This window comes from Rhinolophus ferrumequinum, chromosome X (assembly GCF_004115265.2).
Source record: "Rhinolophus ferrumequinum isolate MPI-CBG mRhiFer1 chromosome X, mRhiFer1_v1.p, whole genome shotgun sequence".
Taxonomy (NCBI): domain Eukaryota; kingdom Metazoa; phylum Chordata; class Mammalia; order Chiroptera; family Rhinolophidae; genus Rhinolophus; species Rhinolophus ferrumequinum.
This window is the reverse complement of record NC_046284.1, coordinates 73,096,560-73,114,475: the sequence shown is the minus strand read 5'-3', so window position 1 is coordinate 73,114,475 and position 17,916 is coordinate 73,096,560. Positions and strand designations below refer to the sequence as shown.

The 17,916-nt window shown below is 37.0% G+C and overlaps 1 protein-coding gene across 1 annotated transcript in view; it reads left to right on the top strand.

Moving 5' to 3' along the window:
• The first annotated feature begins 291 nt into the window (after positions 1-291).
• The window catches only part of SH3BGRL (SH3 domain binding glutamate rich protein like), a 133,011-nt gene continuing 115,386 nt past the window's right edge, over positions 292-17,916 (top strand). Inside the window, exon 1 of the mRNA XM_033118814.1 lies at positions 292-541. Coding sequence (XP_032974705.1) covers positions 497-541 — 45 coding nt within the window. The 5' untranslated portion in view covers positions 292-496. The remainder of the gene's footprint in view (positions 542-17,916) is intronic.

Below are 17,916 nucleotides of genomic sequence, written 5' to 3'. Positions count from 1 at the left end.
GTGTCTGTAGCTAACATAAAGCTTCCTCTTTCAAGGAAGATCTGTCTTCTTATTTGCACACAATTCCGAGCAGGAAGTCATACGCAGAACTTTTAATCTCCGTGGGAAAATGTCCTTCATTCTAATTTAATTTAATTTAATTTAATTTAATGCTCCCCTTTTCTGTTTCTTTCTCTTCTCCCTCTTCTCGGGGAGGGAATAGTCAAAAAGAAATGTTTCAATAGATCTCGCGGTGCTATTCGAGATTCCCTATTAAAAAAAATTAGAAATGATGCAAACGCCCCTGTGCCTTCCGGGATTTGGGGCTGCAAAGGCCGTACTCCAAGCCCAGTGAAAGCAGCCCAGGGAGGAGGCGGAGCTCTGGCGAGTTCCCTTTCCACCTTCCCCCACCCTTCTCTTCCAACCTCTGTTGGGCCCCTAGCTCAATTCCAGCCTTTGCTGCAGCTGCTCTCCAGCCATTTGCAGGACTCAAACAACCGCAGCCACTGTTCCCAGGATGGTGATCCGTGTGTATATTGCATCTTCCTCTGGCTCTACCGCGGTAAGGAGGGTGGGGAGCCCACCTTTGTTGTTTTCCTACATACCAGTCTTCTGCAGCTGCAGAAACGTTAAATTGCAGAAGTTCGTCAGGCAGCTTCTCTTTCAGAAGACACTCCCACCCACCGCCCTTCTTCCCTTGTTTCCCTTTGTTGCATCGATTTCATTTTGCCATGGAGTTTAGCTTTGTTTGCCTTACGACATTAGGGCCAGGTTTCTTCTTTAAAGGAAAAATAAAGCTACCGAGTTTTGGTATATGAGAGATGGTGGTATAGGTAGGGTCTTTAGGGTCTTTACTAGTCAAGTAAAATCACACACTGGTGAATTTCAAGAGTGCGACAATTGACATATGTTCTCTAGTTACTGAGGTGAGGGGCAGGAGTGCACATCTGCAAAGGATGTAAAACATGCTCTAATGAGGATTGAGTGGAGGCCAACGGAGGCATTGCAATTATTTTCAGAGAGTAAGACTCCTGTAATCAGAGTTATTTTGCAAGTCTGTAGGAGAGGGTGTTTAACTTCAGCCTAAAGAATCTGTTAGAACAAGACAAAATGGGTGGGAAAGTTGGGAACAATGATACAAAGTTATTGGTTTAAAAAAAAAATAATGACAAAGGACCTGTTTTTTTCCCCTTCCATATTGTCCCTTATTTTGACTTTTTCTTTTCTATCAAAAGATTTTACTTCTAACAGTTTCTCACTCTTCAAATACATTGAGAAATGGAACTAAGGAGTGGCTTCTTTTACAGTGGCAGACTGGACTTGCTGTCTCTTCAAATGATAGGACAGCCCCCACTCACATGCTCTTAATTTATAATAACAATTTTTCAGCAGCTGTGGGTAGCAAAAGGATAAACTGGGGTGAAAGATGAGTGTATATCCATGATAAATGAAAGTATCGTATCTCTTTTTCATAACTTAAGAGAAAAGCCAACAGTGGCAAGAGCAGATGTGTGGGTTTAGGATGTGGGATCTAGGAACCCTCTCTCTTCTGAGCTTTACAGCAGGTACTTTTCTATGTTTTTGTTTTCTTTGGTTTATTTACCCCCTAGGAGAGTTTGGAGTAGAACTAAAGATTATGTGAAATCACAAGACCCTTGAACCTTGAACTTTGTCTTCTCTTGGCATCACGTGTGGGTGTGTTTAGACAGTTTTGAAATAAAATACTTAACCTTACATTTTTTGAGCAAGTTTAGGTTGACATAAAAGAAACTTTTTTATATTGCCTTTGAACCTCACTTTATGAGCTTCTTGCCTTATTATTTTCCATCTGTATTAAATCTGCTATTTCACAGTAATATTTGAATTGCTCAGTCTTAAGTCCAATATGATGATTGTAAAATTTTAAAGACTAGCTTAATACCCTTAGTTAAACCCTTAATTAGATTGAACAGATAAGGAAGAAGTTAGTTTCACTTTGGGTGATACGCAGTTTCAATACTGCTATTTATTCTTTGCTTTCTTGCTCTTCTACCTCTCCCCCAAAAGCAGATTCAAGAATAAACTCCTTTCAGAATTTGTATTCAAGTATGAACAACTGTACCTCTCCCTTTGTTAAGACTTAAGTTTCTAAGAGCCTTAAACATGGCTGCTGTCTCCTATTATGTCCATTTTTAGACTCCATTGTTGAAGACTATACAAATAGGAAACCTTTATGCTACTTGTGTTTTGTTTCAATTTTATTTTCTTATGGGTAATTAGAGATTTGTCTGTTGTTGCAGTAATTATACTTCTGATGAACTAGTTATCAAAAATTCTTATTTTATTATTATCTTACAGTACTTTTAAAGAATGCTAGAACAGTATAAAGTGAGTGTACTTCAGGAAGAGATCCTTTATACCATAAATGGGGACACTTCACTTTGCAATACTTAGGGTTTTCCTTTAAAATTGATGCCATATTATTTTCAAGACATGATTTAGAAATTTTACTCCAAACATTGTAATGGGAACCCAACAAGTGCACAAAGTGAGCTACTTCTCTAAGTGACTAAGTGTAGTTCTTGGAAGAACATTTAAAAGACAGCTTTTGGTTTGGGGTTGGTAATCTCTGACTGTTTTCTGACTCTTCCTAATAGTTGTCATAAAACAACCAATATTAGATGTTTTATCAGGCAAGGTAGGATATATGAGAATTGCAAGACAATATTAACTTACATTGTCCTTTTCTCAAGATGCCCTGTCCCTTATAGCCTGATTAAAAAAAAAAATGTTTTCAAGTTTGTAGTCAACTTTGCCCCAATATGGAGTAGTAGCGCTTGGCTCCTTAAAAGTTTAGAAATGAAAGCAAGCAAGTATGTTGATTTTTGTAATGGATTTCTTGATAGTAGCCATAATAATGATAGTAGAAACACTTAATTGTGTCAGGTACTATCTCATTTTTTTTCTTGACAATTGCTAGTCTTTTGAATTAGGCACTATGCTTATCTCTATTTTTAAGTAAGGAAATACAGGTTCAGAGAGATTAAACAGCTTTCTCAAGGTCACACAACTAGTAAGCCACAGAGCTTGAATCTAATACAAGTTATTTGAATGCAAAAAACGTGTTTAACCACCAAGAAATACATCCTCCCAGTGATACTTTATAGCTAGGAGGCGTGAGGAGATAAATGTCAATACGAGGTGAGAAGTATGGAAAGGAATAAATCTTGTAAATGGAAGAATTGCCTGGGTATATACATATAGGGGAATAGAAAAAAGAACTAGTGTGAAAGAGGGATAGTATGTCTAAAGGTGAATGTCAGTAAGTGGGTTAAATGACTTTTCACTCAAGGCTATGCAGATAGAAAAGACCTGCACATTTGGAACTGGTTTTTTATAGGTCAAGGTATGAAAAATTTAGGTCTTAATACTGTTTCTTTTTATGGAAACAATTTAGCAGGAGTGCAACTTCTAAGTTGTCTTGTCATGTCTTTACCCACTGTAACACAGTAGTATACAGCATATTTTTCTTTCTTGAGATTGTAACGCCCTGTAAATATACATTTAATGGAAAAGGAATAGTAAGCACAGAGCATATATAGCTTAATAAATTTCAATAACTTTGAACAAAAATCAACATTGGCCTTTGGTCAGAATTGCTAGAGTGATGATAGCTTGGTTTTAACTGGTTTGGGAGTTTTCTTCTCATACTTCTTTCCCTCAGCTCTATAATGATATCCATTCCATGGCCTCTGTGCATTCTAGGTGTGCTTGGTGTAGAAATTTTAAGGTTATAGTAGATAGATCATTTCTGAGTATTTTATTTATGGAATAACATATAAAATGATCTCTTTTATGACTGCTAAAACATAAAAGTTGTAGCTTGGATTGTCCATATAGCACGTTAAATATATGTAATTTTCCTCTATGGTAGTATTCAGTGCACACGTTATAAAAACAAGTGAATAAAACGAACACTCATTATAGCCAATGCATGAGTCACTAGTCACAGTATTTTCTTCATTCCGATAATATAAGTATAGAACAACAGTTCATCTATATGATTCTCAAGTAATTGCATCTTAAGTAATAGGGTATTTTTGCTGCTCTGTTTCTGTATAAATCGAACATTGATTTGATGTATCCTGTGGTCTTTGTTATAGCTTCCAAGGTTTGTTTGAATGCTGTTTAAAGCTATTCATATTCTTAGAAGAGCAAAATCAGAAACTATTCATCAGGTGACTGGACATGCTTTTTGGATGCTCAAACAGTGGAAAATGGGCAGCTTTTACATGACAAACACAGGAACTCAAGATCAGTATCTTCAACTTGCCCCCTATTTGATTGTCAGACTGATTTCCTAAATGCCACAGCAACAATGGCAAAGCCTTGGGAATAATTTGGCCCAACTTAAAGAAGCTTGGGAAACAGTTATTTAAAAAGGTATTTAAAAGTCAAATTGTTGTAGAGACAAAAGTATTGTTGAAGTTTAGTAAAAGATTCACAATCTGGTAGGAGAGAAGGATAAATGGACTCAATTTTAGCTCAAAGACTAGTTACTCTTTTGAGGAAGGGTTTTGATCAACAAACCTTAAGGTCAATTTCCTCCCTGGTTGGCCTGGAAAAAAAAAAATTGAAGACCCAGACACAATCAGGTCGAATGTTCTATAGTTACTACATTAGACCTATATTAACTACAGGTCGATTCTCTGTAGTTAATCTATAAATTCTTTTCAAAAATATATATTGTGCAATCAAGCGTATGTCTTTTACAGGAATATTTTCTGATTTAATTGAACTATCAAGTGTGGATGTTATATTTCATTTCTTCCTGATAAACAGAATGAGGATCTGTTCCTGGCTATCTGACCACACATTTTCTTTCAGTTCTACTATGTAGCCCACCAGGAGGCCTTTTAAAGCCGGTACTTAATTACTTCCTCCAATCCAGACAAAATTAAATAAATGTACATTGAGAGAGGAGGGACAACTTATTTGTGATGAATGTTTTTAGTAATATGAGAGGCAAAGTTGACTTTTTACACTTGATCAGTAGGGGAGAATTCTAAGCAAAGGAATTATTTTCTAGCCCAGAGTCCCTCACATTTTGGCTTTATTAGTTTGTTTGAAGTGTTGTAGATTGCCAGAACATCAAACAAAAATCAAATACAAGTTTAAAAAATAGCATGACAAATTCTAAGATTGTATGTTTAAAAGCATTCAGTGTCAGTGTCATTAGATTTTTTTTGTATTATTACCCTTTCGTTAACATGACTAGTCAAGATTTGACTGGTAATAGTAAAGACTAACATTTATTTATGCATCATATATGTCAGGCATTGTGCCCAGTGCTTTACATACATTATCTCAATTAGTTTAATCATTATAATAACACTGTGAGGTAAGTACTATAATATTATTAGGATTATTTTATGTAATTAGAGGTGCTAGCTCTAAGACCCAGAAACATTAGATACATTGCTCAAGATTAAGGATCTACAAATGGTAAAATTGTGATTAGAACCCAGGTTTTTCTGACTCCACAACCCACTCCTAAGCACTGTGTTGTTTACACATCCTCTTAGTATATAGGCATTGAACAGAGATAATGTTAATAGTACATTAAAATCTTGTCATATAATTAGGAATTTATTATTGCCATTTAAGACTGCATGATTTCTGAAAAGAAAGAAAAACACTGGCTAATGCCTAACCAAGCAAATCTGTCTTTATCCATAATCTGCATGTGAGAGTTAGGTGAGAGTGGGGGAGGTAGGGAGGTTAGTAGCACCGTTTTCATGTATGATTCAGTTTTTTTTTAAATAAAATTCCCTAACCAAGGGCACATTTTTAAATAGCATTTGTTCCACATATTGAACTTTTATGTCTCTGACTCTCTCTTGAAAAATATTTTTGTGTGGCTGTACCAACATAATTAAAAGGTGGCTTTTTATGATTTTATAAATCTTCTAAATTCATCAGGAAGGCAGTACTACTCTACTCTTTGAGTTCTGTCCCTTTGGCTTAGTCCTTTCTGGAAATGAGACCCTATCAAAGAATAGGAGTGGAAGCAAACATTTTTGCTTAGGGGATTTCCAACAGTTAGTCAAGACAAGTAGAACAGTTATAACATGAGAAAAATTTGTCTGTTTCACCACTACCACTCAGCCAATTGTTTCATCATAAGTGCAGCATATTTCTCAAAGTTAAAATTGTAACAGTACAGAAACAGTCTCATAGATACAGAAAACAAACTGATGGTTGCCAGAAGTGGGGAATAGGGAGCTGGGTGAAAAAGGTGAAGGGATTAAGAAATACAAATTGGTAGTTACAAAATATGTGTTGTCATGGGGATGTAAAGTGAAGCATAGGAAATATAGTCAACAATGTTGCAACAACTATGTATAGTGCCAGGTGGGTACTAGACTAATCAGGGGGATCACTGCATAAATTACCTGAATGTCTAATCACTATGCTGTATACCTGAAACTAGTACAAAATAATATTGAATGTCAACTGTAACTGAGAAAAATAACGAAAAATTAAATAAAATAAATTTAGAAAAAATTGTAACACTAAATATATATATATTTAGTAGCTGTATGATATCAGAAATCATTCTATCCAGTGTGATATTTCAAAGTTGATTTAGAGGGAAGATGAGCATAGACAATTACTTAACATGTTAAAAATATGACAAATTATCTCACTTTAATTTTTCATGCAAGCAATGTGTAAGTTTTAGTTGTTAATAATAAGGGCTAGCATTCATTGAGAACTTAAAATGTGCCAGGCATAGTGGTAAGAACTTTATATGTATTATATCATTTAATTCTAGAGACAACTCAGTGAAGTCAGTACTCTTATTATGCCCGTTTTTAAGAGGAGAAAACAAACTCAGAGAGCTAACAATGACAGAGAGCTAGCAAAACACTCCCCAGGTTTGTCTGATTCCAGAGCCCATGAGTCTAACACCTATGCTATTTTTGACTACTTATTGATATTTACTAATTACTCACCACTCACGGGGCTCTGAAACTAATTTAAAATCATTGCAAAATTGCTTTTCTGATGAACTTGGAAAATTATGAAAAGTACTTCTTAATTGATTGATAGCAGTACCAAGAATAATTCTATTGGCCTGTTACATCATGTAGAGTATGTAGCATTCTTCAGACCAGAAAATTAAAGTCGTAATAGCTCAGTATATACTATTAGTTAGAATGCAGAGCATGTACCTTTATCCCAGTAAGAAAATTACCTTGTGTAAGGCAGTCTAACTAAAAGTAGATAAAGACAAATTGTTTTTAGAAAGGATTTTAATCTTTGAGCTAGAGCAAGTAGCTTCAGAGTGACATAGGGGTTATTGGCTGTTGCCCCTGTGATTTGAGTAGGTCACTAAACCTCTGCTGCTCATCACCCTCACAAGTGGAATATAAATTACATAAAGTGAAGAATATCATGGAAGAAAGCTTTTACAAGTGTTGTTATTGGAAATCCATTACTGAAGATTATGGAATCTGATATCACACTTTCAGAAACTTAAACGTAACTGGTCTTGAGTATCAACTAAATATTTTGAAGTCAAAAGAGGCAGGGGTTGGGAGTAAAACTTTTTCAGTGAATTTCTACTTAAAAAAGAAAAGTGTTAAATTTAAATATCTTCTAAGCAATGCTGAGAGTATAATTAGGTGATATGGACAGTTAGTTAGCCAAGTGACAAGACAAATACCTGTTGAGTTTTAAAGGGAATAAGTAGGAAATTTAACAAGATCAAGAATAAGGCCAATTCTATACCAGACTTAGAATTTATACTTTTGATTTTTCAAAAAGAGGCTATTAAAAGGCAAGTACAAAAAACGTTATGAGGAAAGTGTGACTAAACATTTACTTATTGTCCAGTTGCATTAGGACTTATGATTACATTTTGAAGTTGAAATTGAAGAATTATTTTTTATTGGTATGTGTTTGTATCCCCTTAGAAACTGTATGGTTATGGTCAGGCTCTGCATAAGGGGGCTTAAGAGAGGGATATATATATATGTATATATATATACATCTACATATATTTGTGTGTGTATACATATATGTATATATGTGTGTGTGTTATATATATATATATATATATATATATATATATATATATATATATATACTGTGTGTGTGTGTGTGTGTGTGTATATACACACACACACACACACACACACACACAGTATATATATATAATTTGGTCAGACTCTACTAACAGGTTGACTTTGAGAACTAAAACTACATATCCCAGGGGATCCTTCCACTGCCCAAATGTCAAGGACTGCTTGGGAGAAGTCCCATCAGCCACACAGCATTGTGTGTAACTTCAAAAGTCAGTGACTCTACGGGGATATGAAAGTCAGTTTGGGGAATATAATCAATAACGTTGTAAAGATTTTGTAGGGAATCCGATGGACACTTGTCTTATAAGGGAGACCACTTCAGGGACAGTGTATGTCATACAGGGTATCATGCGGGGTCTCTGGTCCCGCTCCCCACGTAAGAACGCAGGACACGGTGAGGCCAAAAAGGAACACCCACGGAGCCATAGATAGGGGAGTCACACCACTGTAGTCTCGCTGGCGGCTGGGTTGGAGACACAGGAAGCAGGAGCCACACTATCTGTAACCTGCTGTCCACTTCTCTGCAATCTGCAACCCGCACTCCGCCGTGCTAACTGCAGTCTGCGCTTGCTAGCCACCATCTTCTTGCTAGCCCCCATTTTCTGTTAGCATAGCCACAACAGTTATATTAGTGGCCAATGGCTCACTGGTTACAGCTGACGGCCAACTAGCCACAGCTGATGGCCATCCAATCACAGTTGATGGCCATTTACTACCTGAGCCAGCACCTTTCTATGTGAGGCGGAGAGACTGGAAACTGCACTCCTAACTCTGTCCCCACAGCGTAGATGCCTGATCACTGTGCTGTACACCTGAAGCTGAAGCTGAATAATAAAGAATGTCAACTACAAGTTTATATATATATAGTTATATATATATATATATGAGTTATATATATATATGTGAATATATATATATATATATATATATATATATATATTTAAAAGAAGTGGAGTACAGCATTAGGAATAGAGACAGTGGAAATGTAACAGCTGTATGCGATGTCAGAGGGGTAATAGATTGGGTGAGGGGGGTTATCACTTTGTGAGGGGTTTAAATGGTAAATGTCTAACTGTTACATTGTTTTGTGCACCTGAAACTAATAAAAAAAAGTCAGTGACTCTACATTTGTATTTCATGAAAAGTGATGTACCATTTGATGCTTTAAAACACAAAACATCTAACACAGTCTTATCTAAATAATCTACCTCTAGATGCCCAAGTGGATTTACTGTAAATCAAAATCTAATTACTTTTTGAAAATCACTTATTTATAGAGACTGATTTGATTTTTTTCACTGCATGATGTGGTGGGATAGAGCAGTATTAGAATTGTTCGTTTAGGTTAATGTATAAAACTAGGGAAACAGTGCATAAACATATTGCTTGGAATATGTAGAGAACATCTAAAAAGGTGATATTGGTAAATAATTAGATATTGTATTGTGCAACAGCTCATGTTAAGATATTCTGGGGAAAGGTAAAAGTAAAATCTGAACCCTTGTGTTGCTGCAACAATTATAATCAAAAGTAGTTAGGTTTTCTCCTAGTGAGTAACACAATTATGACCTAATTCTATACCCACAATGCATAAAGGACCACCATTTCATGTTCTTATAAGATTTCTTGAAAATAATTGAAGTAGAAGTGGTGGATATTAATTTATTGTCTGTTTTGCTTTAGTAACAATGTATAGCAATTTTCATTTCATATGATTAATGATGAGCCCTTATTCTATGGAAAATAATATAAAAAAGACAAATGACATGTTGTTGTATGTAAAGCATTAAACTTTATTCTAAACATTTTCTCAAGTTATAGAGATTATCTCTACCCCAGTTATTGTTTTTTTTTTAATGTACCATCCTTATACCTTCTTTTTTTTTATTAGTTTCAGGTGCACAAGACAAAGTAATACTTAGACGTTTATCATTTATATCCCTCACACTGTGTGAACCCCTCTCCCCCATCCACTATCCCTCTGACATCGCACACAGCCATTACATTTCCACTGTCTCTATTCCTAATGCTGTACTCCGCTTCTTGTAAGTACACACACACACACACACACACACACACACACACACACACACTCACATACACATATATAAAATTACAGTTGGCATTCATTATTGTTGAGCTTCAGCTTCAGGTGTACAGTATAGTGATCAGGCATCTACATCATCCCTGAGGTGGTCTCCCAAATGGGACAAGTGTCCATCGGATACCCTACAAAATCTTTACAACATTATTGATTACATTCCCCAAATTAATTTTCAAAACATTGTGGCCATCTTGTGGTTACTGACCATTTTCTAATCCCCTCACCTTCACCCTTATACCCACCCCTCCTCCCATCTAGCAACCCTCAGTTTTTCCTCTATGTCTCCAAAACTGTTTCTGATTAGTTCATTCACTTATTCTTTTCTTTAAATTCCACGTATAAGTGAGATTATCTGGTATTTGTCTTTCTCTGTCTGACTTATTTCACTTAACATAATGTTCTCTAGGTCCATCCATGTTGTTGCAAATGGTAAGATTTCTTTCTTCTTTATGGCTGCATAATACTCCATTGTATAAATGTACCACAGTTTCTTAATCCAGTCATCTACCGATAGGCATTTCAGTTGTTTCCATGTCTTAGCTATTGTGTATAGTGCTGCAATAAACATAGGAGTGCATAAAGATTTTTGAATTGGAGTTTTGGATTTCTCCGGATAGATACCTAGGAGTGGAATTACTGGATCATAGGGTAGTTCCATTTTCAGATTTTTGAGATACCGCCATACTGTTTTCCACAGTGGCTGCACCAATCTGCAATCCCACCAACAGTGCACAAGCGTTCCCTTTTCTCCACATCCACGCCAGCACTTGTTGTTTGTTGATTTATTGATGATAGCCATTTTGACTGGGGTGAGATCTTATCTTATTGTGGTTTTTATTTGCATTTATCTGATGGTTAGTGAGGTTGAGCATTTCTTCATATGTCTGTTTGCCATCTGTATGTCCTTTTTAGAAAAATGTCTCTTCAAGTCCTCTGCCCATTTTTTAATTGGGTCGTTTGTTTTTTTGGAGTTGAGTTGAGTGAGTTTTTTTATAGATTTGTGATATTAATCCCTTATCAGATATAACATTGGCAAATATCTTTTCCCATTCAGTAGGATCCCTTTTTGTTTTATTGATGGTTTCCTTTGCTGTGAAAAAACTTTTTAGTTTGATATAATCCCACATGTTTATTTTTTCTCTTACTTCCCTCGCGCGATGGGATATATCAGTAAAAATCTTACTCCGGATAATGTCTGTGAAGTTTCTTCCTATATTTTCTTCTAGGTATTTTATGGTTTCAGATCTTACATTTAAGAGTTTAAGCCATTTTGAATTTATTTTTGTATATGGTGTAAGGAGGTGGTCCAGCTTCATTTTTTTGCATGTGTCTGTCCAGGTTTCCCAGCACCATTTATTGAATAGACTGTCTTTACCCCACCGTACATTCTTGCATCCATTGTTGTAGATTAAATGGCCATATAGGCATGGATTTATTTCTGGACTCTCTATTCTGTTCCATTGATCTATGTGTCTGTTTTTATGCCAGTACCATGCTGTTTTGATTACTGTAAACTTGTAGTATAATTTGATGTCAGGTATTGATATACCTCCCACTTTGTTCTTATCTCTCAAGATTGCTGAGGCTATACGGGGTCTTTTATGGTCCCATATAAATTTTAGGATTATATGCTCTATTTCTGTGAAAATCGTCATTGGTAGTTTGGTAGGAATTGTGTTGAATATGTATATTGCCTTAGGCAGTATGGACATTTTAACTATATTAATTCTTCCTATCCATGAACATGGTATGTGTTTCCATCTATTTGTATCTTCTTCCATTTCTTTCTTCAGTGTCTTATAATTTTCTGAGTACAGATCTTTTACTTCTTTCGTTAAATTTATTCCCAGGTATTTTATAGTCTTTGGAGAAATTGTAAATGGGATTGTTTTTTAATTTCTCCTTCTGTTGGTATGTACAAATGTTTCACTGTATGTTTCACTGTTGGTATGTACAAATGCAACTGATATCTGGATATTAATTTTGTATCCTGCTACTTTACTGAATTCATCTATCAGCTCTAATAGTTTCTTAATGGAGTCTTTAGGGTTCTCTCTATATACTCTCATATCATCTGCATACAATGACAATTTTACTTCCTCCTTACCGATTTGGATGCCTTTTATTTCTTTTCCTTGTCTGATTGCTGTGGCTAGAACTTCCAGCACTATGTTGAATAGAAGTGGAGAAAGTGGGCAATCCTGCCTTGTTCCTGATCTTAGGGGGAATGGTTTTAGCTTTTCCCCATTCAGCATGATGTTAGCTGTGGGTTTATCATATATGGCCTTTATTATGTTGAGATATGATTCCTCTATTCGCACTTTCTTAAGGGTTTTTATCATAAATGGCTGTTGGATTTTATCAAATGCTTTTTCTGCATCTATTGATATGATCATGTGATTTTTATTTTTCATTTGTTAATGTGGTGTATCACATTAATTGATTTGCGGATGTTGAACCACCCTTGCATACCAGGGGTGAATCCCACTTGATCATGGTGTATGATCTTTTTAATGTATTGCTGAATTCTGTTCAGTAATATTTCGTTGAGGATTTTTGCTTCTATGTTCATTAGAGATATCGGCCTGTAGTTTTCTTTTTTTGTGGTGTCTTTGTCTGATTTTGGGTTCAGGGTGATAGTAGCTTCATAAAACGTGTTTGGGAATCTTCCCTCCTTCTGGATTTTTTGGAAGAGCTTGAGGAGAACAGGTGATAATTCTTTTTTGAACGTTTTGTAAAATTCACCTGTAAAGCCATCTGGTCCAGGGCTTTTGTTTGTTGGGATATTGTTGATTACTGGTTCAATTTCCCTGGTGGTAGTCAGTCTATTCAGGTTTTCTGTTTCTTCTTGAGTTAGCCTTGGAAGGTTGTACGCCTCTAGAAAATTGTCTATTTCTTCCAGATTTTCAAATTTGTTGGCATAGAGTTGCTCATAGTAATTTCTTAAAATTTTTTGTATTTCTGTGGTGTCCGTTTTCAGTTCTCCTCTTTCATTTCTGATTTTATTAATTTGAGTCCTCTTTGTCCTTTTTTTAATGAGTCTGGCTAAAGTTTTGTCGATTTTGTTTATCTTCTCTAAGAACCAACTCTTGGATTCATTGATCTTTTGTATTGTTTTTCTGGTTTCTATTTCATTTATTTCCGCTCTGATCTTTATTATCTCCTTCCTTGTACTCCCTTTTGGCTTATTTTGCTGTTCTTTTTCCAGATCCCTTAAGTGTGAAGATAAACTGTTGATTAGTGATATTTCTTGTTTCTTTAGGTAGGCCTGCAAAGCTATGAATTTCCCTCTTAGGACTGCTTTCGCAGCATCCCATAGATTTTGGGTCGTCGTGTTTTCATTTTTGTTTTTCTCGAGATATCTTTTGATTTCTTCCTTGATCTCTTGCTTGACCCATTCATTATTTAGTAATAAGTTATTCAGCCTCCCTGAATTGGTGTGTCTTCCAGTTTTTTTCCTGTAGTTCATTTCTAATTTCATAGCATTGTGATCAGAGAAAACAGTTGGTATGATTTCAATTTTCTTAAATTTATCAAGACTTGTTTTGTGGCCTAACATATGGTCTATCTTGGAAAATGTTCCATGTGCGCTTGAGAAGAACGTGTATTTTGCAGCATTGGGGTGAAATGTTCTGAAAATATCGATTAAATCCAAGTGGTCCAATATATCATTTAAGGCTGTTGTTTCCATATTGATTTTCTGTCTGGAAGACCTGTCCCTTGTTGTCAGAGGTATGTTGAAGTCCCCTACTATGATAGCGTTACAGGTGATCTCCGTCTTTATTTCAGTCAGTACCTGTTTTATATATTTATATGCTCCTATGTTGGGTGCATGGATGTTTACTAGGGTTATGTCCTCTTGTCGGATCGATCGCTTAATTATTGTGTAGTGCCCATCTTTGTCTTTTAATATGTTCTTTATTTTATACTCTATTTTGTCAGATATAAGTATTGCAACTCCAGCTTTTTTCTCATTTCCATTTGCATGAAATATCTTACTTCAACCCTTCACTTTCAGCCTGTGTGTGTCTTTTGATCTGAGGTAAGTCTCTTGTATACAGCATATACAAGGGTCTTGCTTTCTTATCCAGTCAGCCACCCTATGTCTCTTGATTGGAGCATTTAATCCATTTACATTTAAAGTGATTATTGATAGGTACATAGTTATTGCCATTTTTAAATTTGTAGGTAGGTTGTTTTGATCTTTCTTCTATTTACAGAAGTCCTTTTAGTATTTCTTGCAATGCTGGCTTGGTAGTAATAAATTCCTTTAGCTTATTTTTTTCTGGAAAGCTCTTTATGTCTCCATCAACTTTAAATGATAGCCTTGCTGGATAAAACAATCTAGGTTGTAGGCCTTTGTTTTCCATCACTTTGAGTATCTCCTGCCACTCCCTCCTGGCCTTCAATGTTTCTGTAGAAAAGTCATTTGATAGTCTTATGGGAGTTTCCTCGTATGTAACCCTCTGTCTTTCTCTTGCTGCTTTTAGGATTCTCTCTTTGTCTTTAAGCTTTGCCATTTTAACAATAATGTGTCTTGGTGTGGACCTGTTTGGGTTTATCCTGGTTGGAACTCTCTGCACTTCCTGGGCTTGTATGTTGGTTTCCTTCATCAGGTTGGGGAAGTTTTCGGACATTATTACTTCAAATATGTTCTCAATCCCTTGCTAACTCTCTTCACCTTCTGGTATTCCTATGATGCGCATGTTGTCGCGCTTCATGTTATCCCAGAGGTCTCTTAAGCCATCCTCATTGTTTTTTATTCTTTTTTCTTTCTGTTGTTCTGTTTGGGTGATCTCTGCTACCTTGTCTTCTAAGTCGCTGATTCGATCCTCTGCTTCATCTAACCTGCTGGTAATTCCTTCAAGTGAGTTCTTAATTTCGGCAATTGTGTTCTTTAGTTCTAACTGGTTGTTCCTTATGATTTCTACATCCTTCTTTACGTCTTCTCTAAGCTCCTTAAACATTCTTATCACCAGTGTTCTGAACTCTGTCTCTGAAAGATTGGTTACCTCTGCTTCATTTGGTTCCAGTTGTGGAGGTTTCTTATGTTCTTTTATTTGGGACATGTTTCTTTGTTTCCCCATTCTGGCTGACTCTCTGTGTTTGCTTTGATGTATTAGGTAGATCCCCTAGAGCTCTTAGTTCTTGATAGTTATCTTATGTAGTATGTGTACTTTATATTTGACTTGCACTACTTCGTTCTTCTCCTCTGCGTGTGCTCTAAAGGTGACTCTTGTGTTGTGTATATTGTTCTGTTAAAGATCTTTAATTGCTTTTCACTTGTGAGTAGGTGGGGTTAAGTCCTAGGCTGACTGAGTTGTGAGACTTGGCTCTGCCCACTGCAGGGTGTTCTGCTGCGTGAGGGTTGACCACTTAAATGTGGTTTGGCCTCTATGGGCTCTTGTGCCTGTAGGGAATTCTCTCTGGGTGTGTCACTTGTAGGTCAAACCCGATAGTACTCTGGTTTGGTGTGGAGTTGGCCTCTGGGTATGTTGAATCTTGTGCCTCTTAAGCTGGGCCCTGGTAGGGCAATTTCAGAACAAAGTAAATCACCAAGCACAACAACAACAAGAACAACACCAACAAAGAAAAAATCAAATACATTCACATGTAAAAACAACGACAACCCCCACTCAACACAGGCAAAGATATCAAAGACATAAAGACAAAACAAAATTTCTACAAAGTCAGTGCAGTTTCTGCCCTTGCCTGCACATATGCGCACTGAGAGAGTAGCACCACCCACCCTGTGTCCAGTTCTCCCGAGTCTTAGGGCACTTTTTCCGTGTGTGTGTGTGTGTGTGTGTGTGTGTGTGTGTGTGTGTGTATGGCAGAAGGGAGATTTTTGAGCTGCTGAAAGCCCGGAGCTGTGTCTGCCGCCTACTGCTGATCCCTGGGAGTGTCTCTGCAGTTGTAATTGCCCTGCCCTATGCAGGCTAGAAAGGATGGGGCCTGGGGATGGAGGGGTCTTCTCTCTCCCAGCCCAGCCATGTCACACTCTTCCCACAGGCCAGAAAAGCTGGTGGCTGGGGGTGGAGGACTCTATTCTCTCCTAGCCCAGGAAAAATCACACTCTTCCCAGCCTCTTTCCTGGGTCAGAGCTGCGTGCTAGTCTTCCCAGAGTCTTAGCACTAAGGCTCCTCTGTAATCTGACAGTACTCCTCAGTTCAGGGGCCATTTTAAGTCTCTGGAAGGGCGGGGGTAGGATTGGAAGAGTGGGGGTGATGGACCCAGGTATGGATTTTGTGTCCTTTGTCTGGCCTAGGGCCCAAGTGGAGGTATCAGCTGAGGTTAATTATTGTCTCAAATCCTGGATGTGCTGCTCCCTCGGCGGGAGAGATCAGCTGTGGGACGCAGGGAAAGAGCCCACCTCTTGGCTTTTGTGTTCTCTGTTCCGTCTGGGATCCCCTGCGTCTCTGCAGCTGTGGATGCCGGCTGTGTTTCCACCACGGCAGATGCGGGCCGCGTTTCCACCACCGCAGATGTGGACTGTGTCTCCACTCCGCTCCCTTCCCTCTTCCCCTGCTCGCCTAATTTGCCAACCTTCAAGTAATCCTTGCACGAGTCTCTTAGCTGTTCTGTGTGATGAGCAGAGAGTCCTTTGATGAGTTATAGATGTCCCGTTTGTTATAAGATCCGGAGGAGAACTCAAAATGTGCACCCCGCTGCCGCCATTCCTATGACATCCCCTAGTTATTGTTTTAAGTCATGTATATAAAAACAGATTTTAAGGCTGAGGCAGTTTTATTACAGTTTATATCCCAGCTTTTCTCTTCTCGTATTGATGGGTCTGTCAAAATTAAGGATACTTTGTATATCTCTACTTTAGGATAGTACTATTTCAAAATTCAACAGAGATATCAACAACTTATCCATCTTCTCCACCAGACCATGAACATCTCACTGCCGAGAATATGCTTATGTATTGTAAGTTTCTAAATGAATATTTGTTGATGCATGAATGGATGACATGTTTATATTCAAGTTGAAACAGGTAATCCACATAGAGATGTGCAGTTGCTAGTGGGAAATGTGTGACTAGAACTTGGGAAAGATGGTGCCTGGAGGGTACATTTGGGAGTCATTCACAAAGAGGTGCTTGAAACCATAGAAAGAATGAGCTCACTTGGACAGAGGAATTATATAGTGAGATAAGAAGAGGGCTGAGAGCAAGGACAGGATCCTGGCGAATGTTTACATTTAGGATAATGTGAAAGGAAATAGGTGCATAAGGAAACAAGGATTCATTAAGAGAGATCAGAGTAGTGTTCTTTAATGGAAACTGGGTTAGTGAAGTTGGCAAGGAGGGTGAGCATTATTGCTGGTGCTATACAGGAATCATAAAAACTGAGTTGAAGAGGTCATTTAATTCAAAATAAGGAAATTATTACTGACCTTGGAAATGGAAAAAGGAGTTTCAGTGAAATAATGAGCACAACAGCCTGATTGGAAAGTGTTAAAAATGCAGTGTACAATAAAGGAGAGGTGAGTATATAGACTAATATTTGGAGTAGTTTGCTGAAAGGAAAGAAGGAAGGTAGTTGAAAAGAAAATGAAATTATTTTAGAGCTATTAAAAATGAACAAAACTAAGTGAATGAGAATTTTGCCTTGAAAATCCTGTTTGTCAGTTTTCTCAGCCTACATTTATTAGAACATTGTTAATTTTTAACAAATTTTACTGTAGAATCAACTTTAA